At 48.3% G+C, this 23,867-nt stretch overlaps 1 protein-coding gene across 16 annotated transcripts in view; it reads right to left on the minus strand.

The window, feature by feature from the left end:
- Positions 1-12,472: 12,472 nt before the first annotated feature.
- Positions 12,473-23,867, minus strand: part of PEAK1 (pseudopodium enriched atypical kinase 1) — a 315,088-nt gene continuing 303,693 nt past the window's right edge. For all 16 annotated transcript variants that reach the window (XM_003587568.6, XM_024982037.2, XM_005222004.5 and 13 more), the window contains one exon: positions 12,473-19,265. In XM_003587568.6, coding sequence (XP_003587616.2) covers positions 18,105-19,265 — 1,161 coding nt within the window. In that variant the 3' untranslated portion in view covers positions 12,473-18,104. The remainder of the gene's footprint in view (positions 19,266-23,867) is intronic.

A 23,867-nucleotide genomic window follows, 5' to 3' on the forward strand; every position in this document is an offset into this window, starting at 1 on the left:
TTTTTTTACTTTTATTTATTTGGTCACACTGTGTCTTTCTTGTTGCACACAGGCTTTCCCTAGTCGTGAGCAGTGGGGGCTAGTCTTTGTTGGGGTGCGTGGCCTTCTTGCGGCGGCTTCTCTTGTTGCAGAGACAGGCTCTAGGCACACGGGCTTCAGTAGTTGCAGCATGCGGGCTCAGTCGTTGGGGCTCACCGGCCCCAGAGAAAGCAGGCTTCTGTAGTTGTGGCTCGTGGGATCTTCCCAGACCAGGGATCAGATCCCCGTCCTCTCCACTGACAGGTGGATCCTTATCCACTGTAGCACCAGGGAAGTCCCAAAGTTATCTCTTATGTACTGAACTCACTCCTTTCCACTGGAGGCCTGTTCTGATTTTCTGCCTTTGTCTCCTCTTCTGAGCATCTCTTTCTCTGCTCGTTCTTTATTCTTATAGCTAATGTTTTGATTTCTCCTATTTAAAACTGAAAGTCTAGATCATTACTCTCCAAGTATCCTACTGCACACTGCCTCCATGGGATATTAAAAGGGATCATGAGAAAAAAGTTCAGTGGTTCAGTAAGTGTGATAAATGATGAGTTGAAATATTTTTTTAAAGTTACTGACGAAATAACACCAAATAACGGTGAGGCTATAGAGGACATGGAGCCCCGGAAACTCCTATACATTTCAGGGGGCGTGTAAGCTGGTGCTCTGTAAAGCAGTTTAGAGGTTTGCATGCACCTCAAAATTCCACTTCTAGGTAAAACCATCCAGGAAAAAGGTGAAACATGTTCACACAGAGTCTAGTACAGAGAAGTATTCATAGCAGCTTTGTTTGAGCAAAAATCAGAAAACTCTAAATATTTACCAACTGGAATATAGATAAACACATTTAAATCTGTATCTTACCTTGGAATACTCCTCAACCATTGAAAGTGATGAACCATAGACACATGCAATAACATGGGTGGATATTACAGATAATACATGGAGTGAAAGAAACCAGACACAAAGGAGCACATATTGTGTAAGAGTCCATAAACAGGAAGCTTCAGAACAGGCAAAACTAACCTATTATTATAGATCAGTTGCCCTTGGGGTGGGGGTAGAGGGGAGTGAGGGGACTTCCTGGGGTGATGAAAATGTTCAGCGTTGTACAAATGATAAGACTGTGGGTTGTGTGGGTGTGATCTTTTGTCAAAATTCACGAGACTGCACAAGTAACTGTGCTGAATGTAAAATAGAATAAAAGTGACGGCAAGACCTCTCAGAACCTTTGATGCCTAAGACCTACTATGAATATCAAAAGGAGGATGTGGTACACAAGGTTTCCTGGCCTCATCTGAGTCTTGCTGGGGAGGTATGGGCAGGAAGTGTTCCCTTCCAAGTGCAGAAACTGGGAGCAAATGGTCATGTCGGGGCAGGAGCCACACGCTCGCTTGTGCCTGGCATCCCGGGTCTCATGGAGTTCTGCCCACACCACGAGGTTGGGGCAGGGGCGGGACAGGTCTCTGTGGCCTGTTCCAGAGGAGTCCAGGCCACTCTCCCTGCTCCCCACCCACCCAGTCCTACAGCTTCTGCCAGCGGGGCCTCAGGTGTCCACAAGGGACTAGGCTGTAATAGCCAATAGCAGTAGAGAAGTTTCTGGCATGGCGGGAGCTGCCACTGCTACCAAGATCCCCCTTGCTTTCCTCTGTGGTGATTGTGGGGCTCTGTCCCCTCTGTCCTGTGTGAGCCTCCCACATCCCTCACCGACTCAGCATGCAGTCCTAACTGGTGAAGCCTGAGCATCCAGCTCCCAAGGCCTCCTTCTGCCCCTCTGCTCAGCCCTGCCACCCAGAAGTTCTCTGGTGGGAAAACTGGTCCCCAGTCTGGGTAGGTCATGGGCTGTGCTGCCCCAGAAGGCTTCTCATTTTGCTTGTTCTCATCTACTTCTCAGCTTCTAGAAAGCCCGCAGAATGACTCGTTTGTCAACAGTACCTTAACTGTTTTCTAACACTGCTATAGCGGCTTCCCAGGTGGCCCAAGTGGTAAACAACCCACCTGCCAATGCAGGAGATGTAACAGACGCAAGTTCAACCCCTGGGTTAGGAAGAACCCCTGGAGAAGGGCATGGCAACCCACTCCAGTATTCTGGCCTGGGAAATCTCATGGACAGAAGAGCCTGGCGGGCTATGAAAGAGTCGAACATGACTGAAGCGACTTAGCACGTGCGCACACAACACTGCTATAGAGATGTTCTCATTTTTCTCTTTCTTCTGTCAATGCAAAAGGGACAGAGCAGACGCTTTATGAATGAACCAGGCTGTGTGTGTGTGTGCATGAGTGCGTGTATGTGAATGTCCATTCAGCCTGAGCCCAGGCAAAGAGAAGGGGCTGGAGAAGAGGCTGGGGAGGTGGCCTGGCAGGTGGCGGACAGCCAGCCCCGTGCAAGGTCCTTGCTGGGCATGGGAATGACATTGCTGTGTGGCGAGGCTGACAGATGCTCCACGGGAGATTAGGAAATAAGTCTGCATCTCCCCTGGGCCCCGATACCATCAGTGGTGAAGAGGCCTGTCTGATTTCATTACAAATCTTCCATTCCCGGGGCTTAGAGCTCAGCCTCCGGACTCACAGGTGTGGGAGGACAGTGGGCCATGGCAAGGGCATTTTGCTTTTAATCGTGGTCATTAATCTGGTGCTAACAGCTGGTCTGTCCTGCAGGAGGAGGGGGGGTGGTGGCAGGAAACCCATCAGTCGGGACCCAGTTGGCTCTGCTGCTTTGTTTTCTAGGAAGCAGGGAACCTTCCTAATCTCACTTTCACGGCCCCCTTTCCTGGCTGCACTGGGAAGGATCTCGGTTGGCTTTCTCCTTGGATTTGGGGGGAGTTTCCTGGAGCCTGTCAATGACTAGCTCCCAAGGCACGTTCCTGGTATTTCCCTAGGGACAGGGCCACAGTGGTGTGCAGTGGCACTTTGCCGAAGGCCTGGCCTTGCCCCAAAGTCAAGGCGTGTCCCAGTGAGAAATGTGGAGTGGGATTACTTACCAGGGCCCAGAGAAGCATTTGGGGCAGCCCAATGAGGAGCAGGAGGGAGTGGGGAGAGGCCCCAGGCAGAGAGGACAGAGCTAGAGGGAGGGCCAGTGTGACCACAAAATGGGAGGGTGGGCCAGACAGCGTACGTGTGTGCACACATGTGTGCATATGAGTGTGACAGCATACGTGTGTGCACACGTGTATATGTGTGATGGGGAGGGCGGGTAGGGGAATTTGCCAAATTCTATCCCATCTCCATCCATCCACAACCCTGAGCTGTTCCTCCTGCAGGAATGACCCTGCCAGGCCCTGGGGGGGATTTAGAGCCCTGGGTCCACCCTGAGAGCTTGCTAGCATCAGACAAGTACCCAATGACAGGTGGGCCAGAAGGGTCATAGAGCAGGTGGGGAGAAGCCCTGTGGGGTTGGAGAGGAGGCAGGCAGACTGAGGCCTAGAAGGGTGAATGGAATCCCAACAGGCAGAGTCAGGGTGGTGAGTGAAGAGGGAAGGTGTGTGCTGCTGGGGCTCCTGGCCAACCAACTACTGAAGGATTGCTGAAGGGTGGGGACCTACTGGAAAAAGAGGCCTTGATTCCTGGGTGGCAGGCCTGGGGTCCGGTTTCTGGGGTTAGAGGCTGCACCTGTGAGGACACCATTTGGAAGGCGGCTCTATGTCCTCAGACCCCCTCAGCCTGAAGGGAGCCAAGGGCACGGCTGGGGTGGCCGCAATCACAGTGTGTGCTGGGACCCCAGAGACCCCACACAGCCCTGGGGGCCGCGGCGGACATGGAGTCACTGAGGCTTGGAGAGGAAGAGCGACTTGTCCAGGGTTACATGGAGCAAAGTGTGTTTGAACCCAGGCCCTTCTTGCTATACTGGGGGGCCTTCAAGAAAGAGGGAAGCCCAGCCTGGCTCACCTCCTCTCTCCAGCAAGAAAAGCCTGGGCACGAATGGGGGAGGGGACAAGATGCCCGGGTCAGCCCTGGTGCCCCTGGGGAATGATGTTTGGTGCTGGTAAGGTCTTTTGCTTCCTCAAAGGAAAACCTAGACTCTGGTCACCTATTAGGGATACTTTGCGGTAGAAAGTCAGTAAGGCCCCATTTGAACGTGGAGCCTATCCAGGGTAGGTCGGGCTCAGTGTGGGGAGCTGCAGTTGCTCTCCCCCTTCTGGAGTTCAGTGACCTTGGGCAAGTCATGGCTCTTCTCCTTTCTCACTGGCAAAATGGGGGTAAGAACAGGACCCACCTGGCAGAGTTATACTGAAGAGGAAATGCAGTATCGGGCAAAGCACGTGTAATGGTATCTGGCTAAAGGAAGCTGCTAGCTGCAAGCGGCTGCTGCTGTTACCACCTTACAGACCCACTCGGAGGAAGCACAACCATTCGGTAGCCAGGGAGTTTGTCCAAAAGGGCAGGTGTCACCCCTCCATCCTCAGGACACCTGACCAAGCCAGGAAACGTTGACTCTGCTTCTTAAACATTTCATGATCTAGCCCTGCTCTTCCATTTTCATGGCAATGAGTCGAGCTGAGGATCTCCCAGCCTCCCTCACCTGGTTCTCCCCGCCCATAGACTCCCCCTCTGAACCCTTCTCTACTGCAGCAGACAGAAAGAGGGGTTTTCTCCAGCTCAAATCTGAGCCTCCGAGAGCTTCCCGGGGCTCTCGTGTGTGCAGACATTCCTTTGTCTGGAATGCTCTTCACCATACTTTGTCTACCTGGCGTACTTCTATTTATCCTTCAGAACCTAATGCTAACACATCTCCTCTTGAAGGCTTCCAGACTGCCCTTCCTCCCCAAGTCTGAGACTGTGTGCCTAGTGTTTAATGCTGCCTTCAGTGCTGTGTGACTTCTACGCCCGTCTATATTTTACTATTGTGCAAACTCCTTGGACCTATCTCTACGCTCCCTGCTAATCCAGGGTCTGGCTTGTGTCGGTTTTAGTTGAGCCAAACTGAATTTGTTATTAAGGATGTCACTATACCAGGGCCATGCTGTGTGGCCTTGGGCATGCTCCTTCCCTCTCTGGGTTGCAGTCTCAGCATCTCTATAATGAGGAAGCTGCCAGGATCTCTGGGCTGTTCTGAGTTTCTGGAACTCCCCAGGTCTGCCTGCCTACACTAGGGGTGAACAAAAATTTGGGGGGTGGGTTGGTTCTTAGTGCCTCACAGACCATCTGCCTCTCCTGTTAGCAACTTGGTCCCCTTGGAACCAGGTGACTGGTATTACTAGGAAACAAAAGGACTTTCGCAGAAGTTAATATTTCTTTCTTTTCCCCAAAGAAATGGATAAACCTCATTAAGCCAAGACAAGGGAACTAGGTCATGCCCCGATGATGTCAAGCAGAGGCTTGTGAGTGAAGCAGGCTATTAAATTTCAGATATAAAAAATAATCTGCTCCTTGCACCTGCCTGATTACTTTATTAGCACAAAAGATAAATTTAAACCTCAGACTTATGACAAAAAGAAGTAAGTCTGCACTCTCCTCCTAATTAAACCAAGAGAAGCCAGCCTGATCCAAGGACACCCGGCCCACTCAATTAATTAACATTTATTACAATCAGAAAACAATCTAATTCAATTAAAATGTTTCCACAAAAGTGGTTTAATGACTTTTCCCAAAATAAAGTACATTCGACCGGAGCATTTATTATGCCAAGGCCCAGTTGTCGGTCGTAAGGGGAGCCGGAATGACAGCCCTGATATGGCTCGTGGAAAAGCAAGGATGGGCCAGGCAGGGCCGGGAGGATCTGGGCTGAGCCCCTTGTCAGGGCAGAGGGATGCTTTCTGCCTCCGATGTGCTGTGTCACCTTGAACAGGTAGGAGGTGTTCAGAGAAAGGACAGTTAGCAGGGCTTTCTGAAACTTAGCCAGGAGATGTTTGGAAAGCTGGAGAAACTGCCGTTTGAAAGCTGTGAACAGTTTTCTGACTCTCATGAGGCAGAGATTTGAATTCATAGTGCCTCTGTTCAGCAAAAATCCCTTGATAGGTCCTGAGTGATAAAAACAGAAAGCAAATAGTTGGAGTTCGCTCTTTTGAGCTAACAAAATAGTACGAGCACATGCTATTGCCAGACAGCGGGCTAAACACCTCTGATGGACTTAATCCTCACAATGGCCCTGCCAGCTGGCACTCTCCATTGGAACCAAGGCTCTGAGTGTGCCTGAGGACCGCAGTGACTAGAGGCGAAGTGTAGATTCAAACCCAGGCAGCCAGACTCAGGGCAGAGAGGCCCCTGGCAAGCTCCAAATAACTGTGGGACCCTGGGGAGAGGGAGGCCTCTGCCATCAGACTTGGGTGGGGCCCCAGAGTCTGTCCTGTTGAAAAGCCCCCTCGAGACTCTGCTGCTCTGGTCTTGGAGATCTGCAGTCTACATGGCTCCTGGGGTCACAACTGGCCTAACACCCCTGCTCAGCTGTGGCCTCAGGAAAAGGACAGGATGAATTAAGCCCCTTCCCCTCAAATTCAGTTGCACCTACTTTGTCTGAACCTCATACACTGTCATCAGCACGGAGTACAAGCTTTACAAAGAGCTTTGTTAACCTGATAGGCAGAAAACGGGAAGCCAACAATAGGATTCAAACTAAAAAGAAAAAGGCAGAGGAAGCAACACTTGCAGGATACACAGCAAAGTCAGTGTTGGTCTCTTCTGGATGGTGACCCAGTGGGTCAATTTTATCTTCCAGATTTTCTACTGTAAACCATCGTTTTATAATCAGAAAAGGCTATTAAAAGGGTTTTTACGTTCTTAGTTTTTCTTTTCTCTTATTTCTAGAAAGGTTAAGCATTTGGATTCTTCTGTGACTTGTCTGTTCTCATCTCTCCATTGGCATTTTATGTTCTTAATGGTTTGCATGAGCTCTTTGTAACAGGATTTTAACCCTATGTCCATTATATTTGTTGAAATGGTTTTTCTGCCTGGTTATTTACCTTTTAGTTTTGTTTCTAATGTTTTCAGTGGATGGAGGTTTATCATCTTTATGTAGTCAAACCTATTGATTGTTCCCTTTCAGATGCCTTCTATTGCTTTTTAAGTTAGAAAGTCCCCTATCAACAAGAGATAAAACAGGTATTGACTTAGCTTTCTTTCTAGTTCTTAGGATTTCTTTTCATTTTTTCTTTCCTTTGTGCCATGTAGCTCTTTGATCTGCTTGGGTTTATTTGGATTTACAGTGTGCAGATTAATTATTTTCCAAAGAGCTAACTGATTCACATCTTATTGGATAAGACTTTCTTTCCCTCCCATATAGTAACGTCTAACTTATCCTATATTACATTTTTTTATAGATAATAAGCTTTGTTTTTAAGTTACCTATTCTGTTATACTGACCTGTTTTTTTCTTGTATCTCTATTACACTGTTTTGTTGATTATAGCTTTTTTATATACTTAAACAGCCTCTCAGTTTCAACAATTTGTGGGTTTCTTTCACATATTTGTTCTTCCAAGTGACTCAGAACCATTCTGTAAAGGTCAAAAAGAAAAACAACAACAACAACCCATTGAGATTTAAAATTCAATGAAATATTTGAGAAGATAACATGGTCCTTCTACCCAACCTGGGGGTTCATCTCTGTATCTGTGCAACTTCTATTACATTTCTTGAGACGGCTTTGTAGTTTCTCATGTTTCACTGTTTAACTATCCCTACAAGTATGTGGCTAGATGTCCAGAGAAGCGGAAATAATGATAAGAATAATACATTCACATATATGTACGTTACATAACGGGTTTCCCTGGTGGCTCAGCAATGAGAATCTGCCTGCCAATGTCTTCCAGTGCAGGAGGCGCAGGTTTGATGCCTGCATGAGGAGATTCCCTGCAGAAGGAAATGGCAACCCACTCCAGAGTTCTTGCCTGGAAAATTCCATGGCAAGAGGAGCCTGGTAGGCTACAGTCCATGGGGTCTTAGAGTTGGACACGACTTAGCAATTAAACAACAACAATGTTATATAATGCTATCATTTTTAGTGAGAGAAGCTGCCCTTTGAGAAGTGCTATGATTGTGATGTCTGTTGGGTCAGTCTTAAGTGAGAAAAGCAATTTGCAGAGTATTGTACAGGTGTATGTGTATGGTTTGTGTGTATTTGCACAAAGATTTGGCAAAGGGTTGAGCACTTTACGATCTAGATAACATGATAGGGAGGGAATGAGAGGGTGGATGAATGGAAAGTAGATTCCCTCCACCCCCACACCCCCCGCCCACACACATGAGAAAGAAGGAAAAGGAGGAGAAAGTTGCCAAACTGCCTCTGTGTTACCTCTATGGTGAGTGGTGGTCGCCCAGGTACGTTTTTCATCCCAGAAGCCATCCTAAGAGGTCCCCATGGTAGCACCTGCTGGTTGGGTGAAGTTGGGCTTTATTGATTTGGTAGGTTTTGCCCCTCTCCCCCTGTGGAGTGTGGTGAGGGGAGGTGAGTCTGCTCTGTGCCCTCTTGAGTGGGACGCCTCAGAAGGTGGCCAGTGCCTCCTTCTCCTCAGGTGACACCCCATTCTTGGCCAGCCCCTTCTGGAAGGAACTGGGATCCGACTGCTCAGCCTGGCGGGCCCCTCTGGACATGCTTCCCACCCCCACCCCCCCATTCCCCACTTTGCTTGTTTCAGGAAGCCTTCCTAGGCTGCCCCGCTCTGTCACAGTTAGAATGAATGACTGTAGGACTCAGACCTTTCCCTTGGCACAGAAACAGGCTAGGACTTGTGATGCGGTGGGCAAGAGAACTGACTTCTGAGGCAGCCAGGCTGGGTTCGAATCTCAGCCCTAATACTTAATGGCTGTGCTTGTTGTTCACTTGCTAAGTCATGTCTAACTCTTTGTGACCCCATGGACTGCAGCACAGCAGGCCTCCCTATCCCTCACCATCTCCTGGAGTTTGCTCAAGTTCGTGTTCATTGAATCAGTGATGCTGTCCGACCATCTCATCCTCTGCTGCTCTCTTCTCCTTTCTGAGCATTAGGGTCTCTTCCAATGAGTCGGCTGTTGGCATACAGCTGTGCAGCCTTGGACCAATTTCTCCCCACTCTGATTTAAGATTTCTTCATGTGCAGTGGGGGTCAGAGGGCTGGAGTGAGGATTAGAAGTGGGGAAACCTGGCCCAGGACCTGCAGGCAGGAGCTGCAGGCGCAGTGCTGTTCTTGCCCCTCCTACTGGTCTCACTCAGACTCTGAGGAGACCGATGAGAGGAGCAGGTGGAGTGAGGAGCAGGACGCACACACCAGGCTGAGCGCCTGATCTGAGGGCAGGCTGGCGATTTCAGATGGATGAGAGAACATTCCCAGTGGGAGTCACCCCAGAAGCTTCTTGGCTGAATGAGGGCCTGGAGAATGGGGAGGTAAGGACAGGAACAGTGTGGGCAGGGAAATCTCCAGTGTGTCTGAGCAGCAAAGAGACCAGCCTAGTAGGGTGTGGAGGTCTGCTTAGCAAAAAGCATGACCAGGGGGTGGGACTTGGGCTCTGCAGTTGGGTTGTCTTCTCTGGGCACCAGGAGGCCACTGACGATTTTGAGGGATTGAAGGGGTGAGGGAGGAAGGACATGAGTTCCGAGAGCTTCGAGGAAGAGCCAGACTGTCTTGAGGACAAATACTAGCTCCCTCACTAGGGATTTGGGGCAAGTAACACCTCTCTGGCTTGTCTTCTCGTGGGTAAAATGGGATAATTCTAGAACCTACTTCATAGAGTTGTTGTGAAGATAAAACTAAGCTAGTTCAATCCCAAGAAGCTCTTTCTTGATCTCTTTGGAGCTCTAGGAAAAAGCACTGACAAGGCACACAGATCCATGTTCAAATCCTGATTGGTTCAGTGAAAATGGGCAAAACGGTGCCATCTCCTTGGATGACGGTGGGGATGAAGCTTGCTCCCACTGGCACTAGCCCAGGGCTCTCTGAACAGCACCCAGGCCAGTTGCCCAGAGTGCGTGGGAAAGGTGCAGGGTCAGGAGTTTGAGGAGAAAGAAGAGTCAGTGGGGGAAGCTGGGCTGCTCCGAGCCTGAGCAGAGGGGCCTGCAGAGCCCGACATACACAGTGGGCTCTGTCCTCGGCCTCAGGGGGTGTGAGTGGCTTGGGCAGGGAAGGCCAGGGCGGCGGGACTGGGGTGGTTTCGGGTGTGCCCCTGGGTGTGCGGTGGAGTGCGCTGCAGGGAGAGGAAGCACTTGCGGGGAGAGGAAGAACAGATGGTGAGCCACAGGCTTGCAGGTTTTCACTCTGCCCAACTTCCGACCCCTAGTTCCAGGACTCCAGCCCAAGTGTGAGGTGATGGCTCCAGGGAGCAAGAGCTCTGCGGCCCCGATGGAGATTCGGCGCCCCTCTATTCCTGGGACCCCAGGTCCCCCTCACCGAGCACATTCTCCAGCACCCAGGAGAATGGGTCACTGGGTCACTGGGACTGGTGACCAGTAAGGCTCAGGCTTTCGGTTGCTTCTGTACCTTCAGAGGGTAAGCGGGCAGTTAGTTGGGATATGTGTGTGTGGAGAGAGAGTTACCTAACATCTCCAGGAGGTCAGGAGTTGTGCCCAGGCAGCCTGTTTCCACTCAGAGGTTTGCACATTTGAGAGAACTGGATCTTGGCAACCAAGATCCCTCCCCCTCCGCCCTGTATGCAATTTGGTTTTTAAGTTTCAGCTGTGAGCTGCCAACTGCAGCCCTTGGCTCCTGAGGCACTAATGAAGTCCCTTCCCTTGTAGAGCATGGGCTCGCTTATAAGGAAGCATAATTTGCTGAGTCTTGGAGAAAAGCAGAGAGCTCATGGAGTGCACACCCTGTGCCAGGCACCCAGAGAGCTTCTCGTACCAGTAAATCCCAGGTAGGAAAGAACTCAAGATTCTTTGTGACCTGGGTTGAAAGAAGTCAGCTCCCAGGCATGCGGAAGCCAAAGAAAAAGTTAAAGTGTTAGTCACTCATTTGTATCTGACTCTTTGCGACCTTATGGACTGTAGCCCACCAGGCTGCTCTGTCCATGGGATTCTCCAGGCAAGAATACTGGAGTGGGTTGCCATGCCCTCCTCCAGAGGATCTTCCCGACCTAGGTGATTGAACCTGGGTCTCCTGCATTGCAGGCAGATTCTTTACCATCTGAGCCACCAGGGAAGCCAAAGGCCCCACTCAAATGTCAGTGGTCCATGACCTCTGGACAATCCAGAATCAAAGGGAAGAGTGGTCTTCCTGAGGGCCCACTGACAGAATTCTTAGGAATGGATCCCACGCTGGGCAAGGTGCTGAAGGGGTAACAGGATCTCTCTCCAGTCATGCCAAAAGTCAGAGAGATCCCATTTGTGGCTTTGCTCCACCCCCTTTGGAGCCTGGCTTGGGCAACCCTGAACCCTCACCATCCAAGCCCGTTTCTTTCAGGGGCCCCAGTTGGCCACTCACCAGCAGAGCCTGGGACAGCCACCCAAGCGTACTGTGTTCCCTCTCTATAATGTCGAGACCTCTCAGCTCCAAATGTCTCTTTCTTTGGTTCTCTCCCTCCAGAAGTCAGTTCACAACAAGGAAGGTTAGTTCCCTGGGCTCCTCTCCAGAAGCTGAACCTATGTCCCAGGGAGTTGTCTCTCAGCTTTATCCTCTTGACCCTTCCTCCCAGGCCCAAGCAACAGAGAGAGCTCTGAGGCCCACATCAGTAGTTTTTCCTCCTCAGCAATATGTAACTTGAGTCTGGCAATCACTTTTCTGGAATAGCCCTTAAATATTATGTCTGAAAGTTCTAGAGTGCTTGCTGGTGGAGAGAAGCAGAAACACCGGGCTGGAAACAGTGTCCACGGTAAAGGGTTAAGAGCTCTAAAATCTGGTCTAAATTCAGAGACTACATGTTTGCACTTTCATCCATTCTACTCCAATGACGTGGCAGCTGTCACTGCCTCTGCCCACTGCGGACTCGTCCTGCCTGAGCCAGGTGGCCTCCTCTGTCTGCTACAGAAGCGTCTGCTCATTAGCTTGTCTGCCTTTGTGAGGACCCAGTGTGTGACCGTGTACCTTTAGGAACAGGCAAAGGATGTGAATTCTGCAGCAGGTGACACTGCACAAGGTCCTGCTCTGCTCATATTGTCTGCAGAGCTCTGAGATGGCCACTGAGAGGCTCAGCCTCAGCCAGCTAACCAAACGGTTTAAACAAACCCAGGGCGTCAGAGGATGAGATAGCCGGATGGCATTACCGATGCAATAGACATGAACTTGGGCAAACTTCGGGAGATGGTGAAGGACAGAGAGAGGCCTGGCTGCACTGGGCGACTAACAGGACCTCTATATGGTGACTGGTCACTAGGGGGCGATCTCACACAGCAAACCTGCAGCCCTCTGAGCTCTGGGGGAAAGCTGAAGGCCTTCACTTGCCCTTCTATGCCTGGTTTTCTCAGTTCAGGGAGGGAATGAACTGAAAACAAGTCCAGGTCAGCAGGGAGGAGCATCTGAGAAGGCATACCTCCTGCGAGTTAAGATGTAACCATGTCCGTCGCACGTCAGTGTGGAGAGAAGCTGAAAAGACAAGAGCTTGTCTGCTTTTACTGGATATGAAAATGAATTTATTTACACAGTAACATGATGCCACAGAGAACACAGCAAAGTACCACAGCAAACCAAAGGGCGGCGCCACCTGGTGACAGAGGGGACCTTTCGTTGATAGGTTTCTACAACTCTAAAGTATGTTAAGTAGAGAGGTGAGGCTCCAGGAAAGAACAAAAGAAACAAGATTTTCAAAAAGCGAGCATGGGCAGAGCCAGTGGGGAATGAAAGAGAGAGCGGAATGAGGACTGCCATGATTCAAATCACTGAGAAGGACAAGACCTTGCTTCTGCCCTCATCTCATACCAAAATGCCCGGCGTATCAACAGAAAAATCCTGTCCCGGTGTGTTCGCATGTAACACCTTTTAAAACTGCTAAGGGAAGGGATAACCAAGTAGTTATTTGGAGCGTTTCCTGAAGCAGTGTGGTTTATCTTTCAAAAATGCTACCCTGAAGCCATAGGGCTGGTTCAACATTCAAGTTATCGGGAGCGCGGACACACACACTTTCCACACACTACACGGGCAAAGTGGATTTTCCATAATATAATATTTGTAGCAAAATATATGACTCTGTACTTCTGCTAGGTTAAAAAATGTCCGACCTCTTCTGATTCCCTGAAACTTCCTTGATTTAAAAAATAAAAGTGGAGGCAAATGGATGCGGAAAAGTGAGAAGCTGGAATAAACGCTGCGGCGTGGGAAACACCTGACGGGAGGTCCCGGATGCAAGCCCCTGCAGCCCGCCCGGGTAAAAGGGGAAAAGCTTCTGCAGTGGCTGACGCAGGAACCTACTCTAATTTCAAACAGCTGCGGAGAGAGGGTGTTTAACAGCTGTATAGCACCTTGTACTTTCTGGGCACTTATATTAAATGGTGGTGATGATGAGTGGTGAACACCTCGGTTTATAAAAAATACTAGATTTTTAAAAAGAAATTTCCCAAGAGTTTTTTTTTTTTTTAAACAAACCTATTGAAACTACCACATCTCTTTAAAAAAAAAAACAACAAAAAACACCTCAGCTTTCAGTATTACAGGGATATGATGTTCCCAAGCTGAAGTTTGGGTGATTGTCACAATCATGTCAATGGGAGAGGGGATAGTTCTTTCTCCTGAAATGCTGGGGAATTTATAATCTGCCCAAGGTTTTCCTTAGCATCATCTTCCCCACCCCCCACCCCAATACACAAAATGGACTTGTTTTTAAAAAAATAGGTGCTTTTTTGAGGATGGTTTACTTGATCAGTGGAATACCTGGATGTGGGAATGCATGTGAATTCTCTTCCCATGGCGTCTGTCATAACAGCCTCATCACCTAAAAAACATCAGGACAAAGAGGCTTGGTTTCTTTGGTATAATCTCTGTCTAGCATCCTGCACGGCACCACTCGTGGCCTCCCTAATGGCGTCGGTTTGGTCCGTGGAACCCCGTTTGGTGCTGCCGTCAGCACAGGCTGCAGCACACACTGCAGCAACAGTGGCACTTGGATTTTCTTGGCACAGCACTTTGGGCCTTTGAGAATATGGGCTTCAATGAGGTAAAACTAGCCACCTGCTTTCACGGGCAGCCATCCTGTTCACTCATTAGGCTGAACCAGAATTTTTACTTCTTGTCAACTAGTAAGGGGAATAAAAAAACCATGTCAGAGTTAGCCCAGGAAGTCAAGTTACTCCCTGCCCATCCCAATTTCTGGAACTAACCCATATTTTCTTTCAGATCACTGCTGGTAACATCTAGGGAAAACTCCTATCAGCAAAACTAAGTCAGGTAATTTCCTAGCACCAAAGTATTCTTAATTCGAATGTGGGAAGTGGACTGCAATCCTTCTATGCCCTACTGTTTAGTAGGCCCCAAAGATCTTTCATGGATATTTTATAATGCTAGAGACTTTAAAATACAATTTTAAGTAGTCTAATTCCCAGGATTATCATTAATATTTCCAGAGGCTCAGATCTCTTGGTTTAGAGTTTTCTAAGTTCACAAACTGGGACTGAGTTTGGGAGCACAACTGGCCCCCAGTGACAGTGAAAGGCTACTCAGACCCTTAAAATTCTAACCAACAGATTTCACTTCTGGGCCCTCAACATCAGTCGATTAGGGAATGTGAGTGCTGTGCTCCCCTGTCTATCTCAGCTGGTTTACTTCTGAGGGCAAAACTTAAAACCCACTGCCATATTCCTGGCTTCCAGTTCTGACTTAGCCTGTGGGTCAGTGGGCGTCCTTTACCATTATTTTGTTGTTGATGCCATGGGTTGCAACTGCTCTTTCCACCATCTTGCTGTTATTCTTGATGAATCAGCTCCTTGGCATCATGCTAGTGCACCAAGGGCTCTCCTCAGGCGAGCAAGGGAGCCCTTTCACAGCCCCCTGCCTTCCTGTGGAACATCTAATTCCTTTCCTCCCAGACGAGGTTAGCACGCTAACAAGGCACTCTGCTGTACATTCAGTCTTGGTCTTGGCTACTCCAGCCATTGTCCTGTTTACCTAAAAGTGTACGAGATATTATTCTTGCTCGTGTGGCTTAAGGAAAAGTTCCAATAGCGGCTTAATTGTTCAAATTCTCAATATACATGGAAGAATCTATAGTACAGACTTCAAAAGAAGAGAAAAAATCCAATCTGTATTGAAGACAATAACTTGATGTTACTTGAGAAAATTTAAAGTGCTATACTAGTCACAATTCAAAACTCATATATATATATATATATATAAAATATGTATAAATATGTATGTCCGTGTCTGAGGGCAGGATTTCTTTGCAGTTGATGAATGAATTCAAAGTTTCTGCTACAATTAAAATGGAGATGCAAAATATTTGTGTTAATATGAGACTGAATTTCATCATTTTGGAAAAATATTTGGAGGACCATCTGACAATACCTCTTGCCTAGAAATAGGGTTATCTTGCCTATTCCATTCTCACCTGTAACACTTTCGTCCTTCCCCACCTTACGTCCTTTGGCCCTCACTCAGAGAACTATTAATCTAGCCACCCATCTCAGAGCAGCCCGAGTCCCTTCCTGACTAGCTGGCATTCATCTTTTGCCCTTAACACTTCCGACTATGAAAACAGTACTAAACACAGCTAATGTGAAAAGGTGCTCGGTTTGCCAGTGCTATAAGATAATGGTAGTGGAGGGTGTCCGTGCTTATAATACTATCGAGTTAAAATGAAGAAGACTGGATCCAAGTCAAAACAGAAACAGGAGGAAAAAAGGAGGGTGGTGGTGGTGAAGGATACCTAGAAAAGCAATAAAGGGACCAGGAAACATTCTTCATTAAATATGAAACTGCACTAAATGGTCAACATTCAAATTCACACGGGCAAGGCAGCATGAGAGTGACACTGAGAAAGCGTCTCAATGTGCAAACCGTGGAGAGCAGGCTGCTAAGGGGGCGTGCTGGCTGACAGGGTAGTGGTCTGTGCGCTGCCACTTCAGTGTATAACTGGGAAGGGGGTTATGTGCACGTGGGTTAGCTAAGGGCAACCTACTAAAGCCTGCTAGGCAAAGTGGGGCCAGGTTGCAGGACACCGAGAGAGCGCAGAGTGCTGGCCTGCAGCGGCGCGCCCATCCTGCGGCCGTTCCTAGGGGCAGAGCCTTGCACTCTGGAGGAGGAGGAGGAGGAGACAAGACTCTCCTACACAGAGGAGACAAGACTCTGTGTGGGCCGACCAGCTCTCTTCCCTGGAAGTCCTGAACTGCTGGCCGGGAGGACAGGGGAATCCTCCAGATGGGCCTCACGGCTCCCATTCACTTAAAAAAGAAGAAAATGAAGCAAAGAAGAGCACAATAAAATACATTCTTCTCCTTTCTTGATCCTCTTTGATATAGGTGAATCACATGAAAGGTGGTTAATAATGTTAAAAGTTTAGAAATTACCAAAAGGCCACTAACGTGCTATCTAAATAATACTGCACAATCAGGCTTGGCTTTAACAAGCTCTGCACCGGCTGATGCAGGGCCCGGGGCCGTCTTGCCTACCAGGCAGAGGATGTGTCTATCAACCCTGCCACAGGTTGCTCCCCCAGAGGCCTGGCCTCTGCTTCCAGCGGGCATGTGCACACACACGGGTATACACGTGTACACACACTCACTCTGTCTGAGTGACTCTTGGGATTCCAAAGTTGAAGTAAACAGAACAGATACTCACAGTTTTGAATAACACACACACACACACACACACACACACACACTGGGTGGGGGTGGAAGGGACACTCATCTCAGCGCAAATATGTGCCAAGGGAAGAAGGGGAGGGTTTCTGTGGATATTGCTTCAGGTGAAGTTGCAACATAAACACTGTATATACAGCTAAAAAAAATACATACAAAAATTGCACATGTATCCGTAGGAGTGGTGCACAGACCCCAGGCAGGGTGCTCTCGGCACCCACCTCGGCAATCCAGACTCCTGATGAACTGCCCTCAGTGCTGTTTCTGAGTCACCGGGAGCAATGTGCCTGTGCAGCTCGGAGGCAGCCTCTCTAGACAATGTGGGCATTGCGAGGTGGAGGTCAGCGCTCTCATCAGTGGCCTTCTCCCCTTCCTCTGCCTTCTGGCCATCCTAATAGCCAGCCACACCGTGCCCTTGAGGGAGATGTTACGGCTCAATGGACAGCCATTTCCATGCAGAGCTGTTGTCTACAGCATTTGGTAGACTAGTTAACACTGGCTGCTGGTAGAAGGAGGCTGGCCAATTACGGCTCAGGGGAAAACTGTGATCTGGGTACCGGTAGCCCTGGTTGCCAACGCTGACAGGTCTGACAGTAATCAAAGAACGGTCCTTTAAACTCTGTTCCCCTGATGGCCCCTAGAGAACTGCACGTGCAGGAACACCATCTCCTTGGGTCCTGCCAGTTATTTGTAAGGTCTGAACTGCACTCTGCCCTGCTGGGGTCCTGGTGACACCACCTTGGGTCAGCTCTGTCATGGGCTGATAAACCCAAACTTCACTGGCAAGTGGGGACAGAACCGAGGTGAAGGAGATTCAGGCAGTGGCAGCACAAGGGGAGACTTAGGGCTGTCCTCCATACAGTGTGCACACTTACTGATAATGGAAACCAAATGGGTGCATGACCCTAAGGATGGATTCTCTCTCCTTGTCCTTCTACCATCTGCGAGAACAAAGGATGTAATTCCCAGAACCAAAACTGGGCTGATGCTAAGGATGGCAGTTCTGCCTGGTAAGAGAGCCCATTATTGATCCTTTAAAGGAGAAGAGTCTGTTGTGAAAGTTTAGTAGATGATGGTAAGTACTGGTTAAATCTGTCTATTGCTAGTGAGAATAAACACACGGTGTTAAAAAGACAGGTGATACTCAGAGTTCTGGAGGAACTGGACCCAGCTCATGGAGTTCAAACCAGAGGAGCTGTCCCTTCAAGGATGCATCTTCATATTTCCTGCACTTAGGGACAGTTGGGGCGGAAAGTGTTCCCATGAATGGCAGCTGCACATTTGAGCGGCTGACTTTCCCTAATGTTAAGATGGACTCAGCGACTCACTGGACTTGGATGGGGGTGGAAGGCTTGTCTCTCCTCTTTCCTTGAATTCTATATGAGTACCAGGAAGGGGAAGTGTGTGGGCAACTTGAAGAAGGTGACACATGAAGTAAGACCAGTGACTGGGACCTATTAACGGGGCTGCAGGATTCTCACCACACAGCTGAGAGAGTCTGGAGTGGCAAAAGCCAGATACTGAGCACAAAGCCAGTCCTCCAGGGTGACGCCACCCTCCCGGTCCAGGGACTTCTCGGCAAACTTGATCATGAGCAGTGTGCGCTTGATGTCCAGCCAGTTCTGGAGCAGGGTGTTCCTGTGAGCGGGGCTGGGGGAGGCGGTGAAAGTCTGGAAGAGATCTTCCCGGGGGCCCCAGAGCAGACACTGGAGGATGCCTTTGGCATCTGAAATGAGGATCCGCTCAGAAGGGTTGGGATTTAGGAGGCAGCTGGCCAGCTGCTGCAGGCCCCGGGAATAGGGGGAGCGGAGCGGGATGCGGGGCAGGTCAGCCCGAGTGTACTCCTTCTCCTTCAGCTCTGGGTTCTCATCAAAAGGGTTGGGCAGGTGCAGCATCTCGTAGATGAGGATGCCTGTCTGGAACTCATCGCACTTTTTATATTGTGTGGCTGTGATGATCTCTGGGGCGAGTCGGGACTGATCCCGGAGGATCTCAGGATCTACCAAATGGCTCTTCTGCTTGGCCTGGGAGAAGTTGCTGACGATGAGCCTCGTGGGACAGGACGGGGTGGGGCTGGGTTCTGCAGGCCCCAGGCCTTGAGTGGGCCCCCCCGGCTGGTAGTGGACGAGCAGCAGGTTCTCCAGACGCAGATCGCAGTGGGTGACGTGGTAGGGTTTGAGGTGCTCCAGGCCCGAGCACAGCTGCAGAAGCAGCAGACACACTTGCCTCTCGTATGCATCCGGGCTTTTCCCATGCTGTGCCAGGGAGTCTCGCACGAAGTCGGCCACTGTGAGACAGGGAACCTCTCTGGTGATGACCACAACGTGGCTTCTCTGCTTCCTGCTGACGGCTGCCTGGCTTTCTTTGTGGGACGACTCTGCTTCGGAGCCCAGGTCTGGGCCCTTCCCATCAGCTTCTCCTTTCACCTCTTCCGTTGCTTCCATGCCATCCTCTTCCTCTTCGGCAGCGTCGGGATCCTCCCAGGGAAGCAGGCGCTTAGGAACTTCAGCAAGGAAGTGACCACAGTCCTGCTGGATGTTAAAGTGGACAGCCAGACTCTGCCGGATAGCCAAGCTGTGATAATATTGCTGCGATTCTTTAGCTTTGCTCTTACAGATCTGAAGGAAGAAAGCAAAGAACACAATTTAAAATGCACACTATCATTTAACAAGGCTCATGATTTGTGAAGAGGGGTTAACTAGAAGATGTCTGGGGTAGCGAGAGCAACAGTGCTGCAGTGAGGCAGAAAGGGTTTTGGTGACCCTGTGTTGAGTGACAAGAAACAGTGTCTTCATGCTTAACCCATCATGTGTATTATCTCTAGTCCTTATGTGTGCGTGTGTGCTAAGTCGCTTCAGTTGTGTCCGAATCTTTGCGACCCTATGGACTGTAGCCCACCAGGCTCCTCTGTTCATGGGATTCTCCAGGAAAGAATACTGGAGTGGGTTGCCATGCCCTCCTCCAGGGAATCTTCCCCACCCAAGGATCAAACTTGCCTCTCCTGCAGCTACTGCATTGCAGGTGGACTCTTTAGCGCTGAGCCAACAGGGAAGCCCTCTAGTCCTTACACTGACTCTTTAAAGTAGGCTGTGTGTGTGTGCATGGTCAGTTGCCCAGTCATATCCAACTCTTTATGACTCCATGGACTGTAGCCTGCCAGGCTCCTCTGTCTATGGAATTATCCAGGCAAGAATACTGGAGTGGGTTGCCATTTCCTTCTCCAGGGGATCTTCCCAACACAGGGATCAAACCTGAGTCTCCTGCATTGCAGGCAGATTCTTTACTGCTGAGCCATCTGGGAAGCCCAAAGTAGGCTGAGGACTTAAGAATTTAAAAAACAAAACCAAAAAACACAAACACAGGGCCACTAGTTTGTAAACCTAAGTCTGCCCGACACCAGATTCCTCCTTCCACTCTATCTTGCCCCTCATCTAGAAAAGTGAAAAACAAAAAGTCATTTTCCATTTATGCTTTCTTTCTGTGGAGTTTTATAGCCCAGACTTACACAGCAGCTCAATAAATAGCTTATAACATAGGCCAGAATACCTTATATCACTGGTCAGGAGACTGACATAGAATTGACCAGGTAAACTATGAGTCTTCCTAACTTTTCAGTGAGTGTCATTGTGGTGGTCACAACTCAGGCACTCATGGGTCATGGGCAGGGTAAAGAAGAAAGTTTGAGAGAATCGTTGGTCTCATCTAGTTGGAGCAAAACCAGCATTTCAGTGGCAGAAGTCTAGGTTTTATATTTTCTCTCTCTCTTTTTTTTGAACAATAATCTGTACCCAGGTTTTATGACTTAACAACATGTCTTGAAACTGTTGCATAGACAGCATACTATTAATAGTTTTTTAATTTTTTTTAATTTTTTATAGCTACATACATTCCAGTGTATTCCAATGGACATACAAGAAGAGTTCAGTTACCCCTCTCTACTGGCAGACCTTCAGGTCCTTTCCAGCCACAGACAATGTTGCAGTGAAAAGCCTTATACAGCCCCATATTGCTTGTGTATGAGGATACCTGTAGGATAAGTTTCCAGAAGGGGAAGTGCTAAGTCAAACCCCTTTGTATTTAGGTATTGTATAAATACCTCATCTGTATTTAGATGTTTGATAAATGTTACCAAATTGCCTCTATCAAGTTGAGTCAGTTTACACATCAGCAGTGGTGCAGGGGGGTGGGGGTGGGCGGAGGGGGGGATGCTTGTTCTCGTCCTGTTCTTGCCAGCGTATCATGTTTACAAGCTTTACCTCTGCTGATCTGATAAGTGAAGAAAAGTATCTTTGGAGATACTATTTTTAATGAGTTATTGAGCACCTCGTCACATCTTTAAGGGTCCACTGCAATTTCCCCCTTTTCATTACCATTAACTGTTTCTTCATGAAGTGAAGTGAAGTGAAAGTTGCTCAGTCGTGTCTGACTCTTTGCGACACCATGGACTATACAGTCCATGGAATTTTCCAGGCCAGCACACTGGATTGGGTAGCCTTTCCCTTCTCCAGAGGTTCTTCCCAACCCTGGGATTGAACCCAGGTCTCCTGCATTGCAGGCGGATTCTTTACCAACTGAGCTATGAGGGAAGATCCCTATTTCTTCATATCCTTTGCCTATTTTCCTCCATTTGAGTCACTGGTGGTTCATTTCATTAAAAAAAAAAAATTAATGCTTTACAATGGTGTATTAATTTTTGCTGTACAATGAAGTGAATCAGCTGTATATATACATATGTCCCCTCCCTGTTGGACCTCCCTCCCCCCAGTCCCTCTATCCCACCCTTCTAGATCATCATAGAGCACTGAGCTGAGCTCCCCGTGCTTTGTAGCAGCTTCCCACTAGCTATTAATTTTACACACAGTAGTGTATATTATTGGACTTCCCTCATGGCTCAGACGGAGAAGGCAATGGCACCCCACTCCAGTACTCTTGTCTGGAAAATCCCATGGACTGGAGCCTATCAGGCTCCTCCATCCACGGGGTCACTAAGAGTCGGGCACGACTAAGTGACTTCACTTTCACGCATTGGAGAAGGAAATGGCAACCCACTCCAGTATTCTTGCCTGGAGAATCCCAGGGACAGAGGAGCCTAATGGGCTGTGGTCTATGGGGTCACACAGAGTCGGACACGACTTAAGCGACTTAGCAGCAGCAGCAGCAGCATGGCTCAGATAGTAAAGAAACTGCCTGCAATGCAGGAGACCTAGGTTTGATCCCTGGGTTGGGAATATCCCCTGAAGAAGGGAATGGCTACCCACTCAGGATTCTTGTCTGGAAAATTCCATGGACAGAGGACCCTGGCAGGTTATAGCCCATGGGGTTACAAAGAGTCAAACATGACTGAATGTATATTATATGTTAATCTTAACTCCCAATTTGTCCCACCTGTCCCTTTCCCCCCTGTGTCCACATGTCTGTTTTCTATATCTGTATCTATTCCTGCCCTGAAAATAGTTTCATCTATATCATTTTTCTATTGTTTCTCAGGTGGCTCAGTGGTAAAGAATCCACCGGCAATTCAAGAGACCTGGGTTTCATCCCTGGGTCAGGAAGATCCCCTGGAGAAAGAAATGACAATCTGCTCCAATATTCTTGTCTGGGAAATCCCATGGATAGAGGAGCCTGGTGGGCTACAGCAAATGGGGTCACAAAAGAGCTGGACGTGACTTAGTGACTAAACAACAATATCATTTTTCTAGATTCCACATATATGTGTTAATATATAATATTTGCTTTTTTTCTTTCTGATTTCTTCACTCTGTATGGCAGACTCTAGGTCCATCCACATCTCTACAAATGACCCAACTCTGTTCCTTTTTATGGCTGAGTAATATTCCATTGTAGATATGCACCACATCTTCTTTATCCAGTCATCTGTCACTGGACACTTAGGTTGTTCCCACGCCCTGGCTATTGTAAACAGTGCTGCAACGCTATCTACACTGAATGCTGGGGTAGATAAAAGATACACAAACAATAAATGCTAGAGAGGATGTGAAGAAAAGAGAACCCTCTTGCACTGTTGGTGGGAATGTAAACTGACACAGTCACCGTGGAGAACAGTAGGGAGGTCCTTTAAAAACTAAAAACAGAACTACCATACGACCCAGCAAGGACGCCGCTGAGCATAAACCGAGACAACCATGCTTCAAAATGACATGTGTACATTTTCTCTTAACAGGCCAATATTCAAGCAATAAGGCCTCTCAAAAGAATCTTATTAAGTGGTTATGGATCAAGGAAGAGTTTTTTGAACAAAAACATTAGCCAAGAGTTCTACATCCTAAAACAACTATTGTATTTCCAGTCTTAAAGGGTTAGAAAAGCAATAAATAAATAAAAATCACCCCTAAAAGGATTATCCTCATGATACGATATGAGAAGCTGACAACGGAAGGCTGAGTCTCCGACACTATTCATAGATTGTAACAGCCTGGTCCGGATAGCTCCTCCACGACCCTGGGAACCAAGAACAAACTCGCCACTTTTCCTCCTTGGCGGGAGCACGCTGCTGCACCTCACAGACACCAAAGCCTCCCAGCAACAGGTGCTCTGCAGTGTCTACAGTTTGCTCGTTTATTGTGGTGACACAGAAAAGCAAATTTGGAAAAGCTTTTCTGGCCTTCTCTATTTACAAAGAAAAATGTACATTTTGTTAGGAGGATGCTGATGGATGCTCGGTTCTGGGAAGCAGCAGGCTCTGATTTCCATCAAAATAGATGCTTTGAAAAAAGGAGTCCTGGTAAAGGAGTCTGAAGGAGAGGAACATCCCTCTCTCTTTTATTGTATTTATACATATTTATTACAGTGGTCAATCACACACACACACACACAAGCACACATACACGCACACATGAGAGAGAGATGTGAAAAAAAGTTTCTTTGTCTTCTACCACGAACTTCATCAGTTTTTGGCATTTCTTCTTTATGCAAACTTCTGGTCTTGAAATAGAGATATCCCCAGGCTGAGTTCAAGTTCAAACATACATCTTTCAGAAAGCATTATCTTTGGAAAGCTTTCCAAGTCTCAGCACATGCAGTATAATGTATAATCCTGATGCTCATCAATCGCAACATGAATTCTCTCTATACTGTGCCGTTGGCAATATTTCATATTTATATGTCACTAGGCATTTAAAGCCTTACACTAGCCATCATGTAGTTGTGTGGGAGTTAGATCTAGGACACGACACATTCCAGTTTTAATAATTTGCTCAATA

This window comes from Bos taurus, chromosome 21, assembly GCF_002263795.3.
Source record: "Bos taurus isolate L1 Dominette 01449 registration number 42190680 breed Hereford chromosome 21, ARS-UCD2.0, whole genome shotgun sequence".
In the NCBI taxonomy this organism is placed as follows: domain Eukaryota; kingdom Metazoa; phylum Chordata; class Mammalia; order Artiodactyla; family Bovidae; genus Bos; species Bos taurus.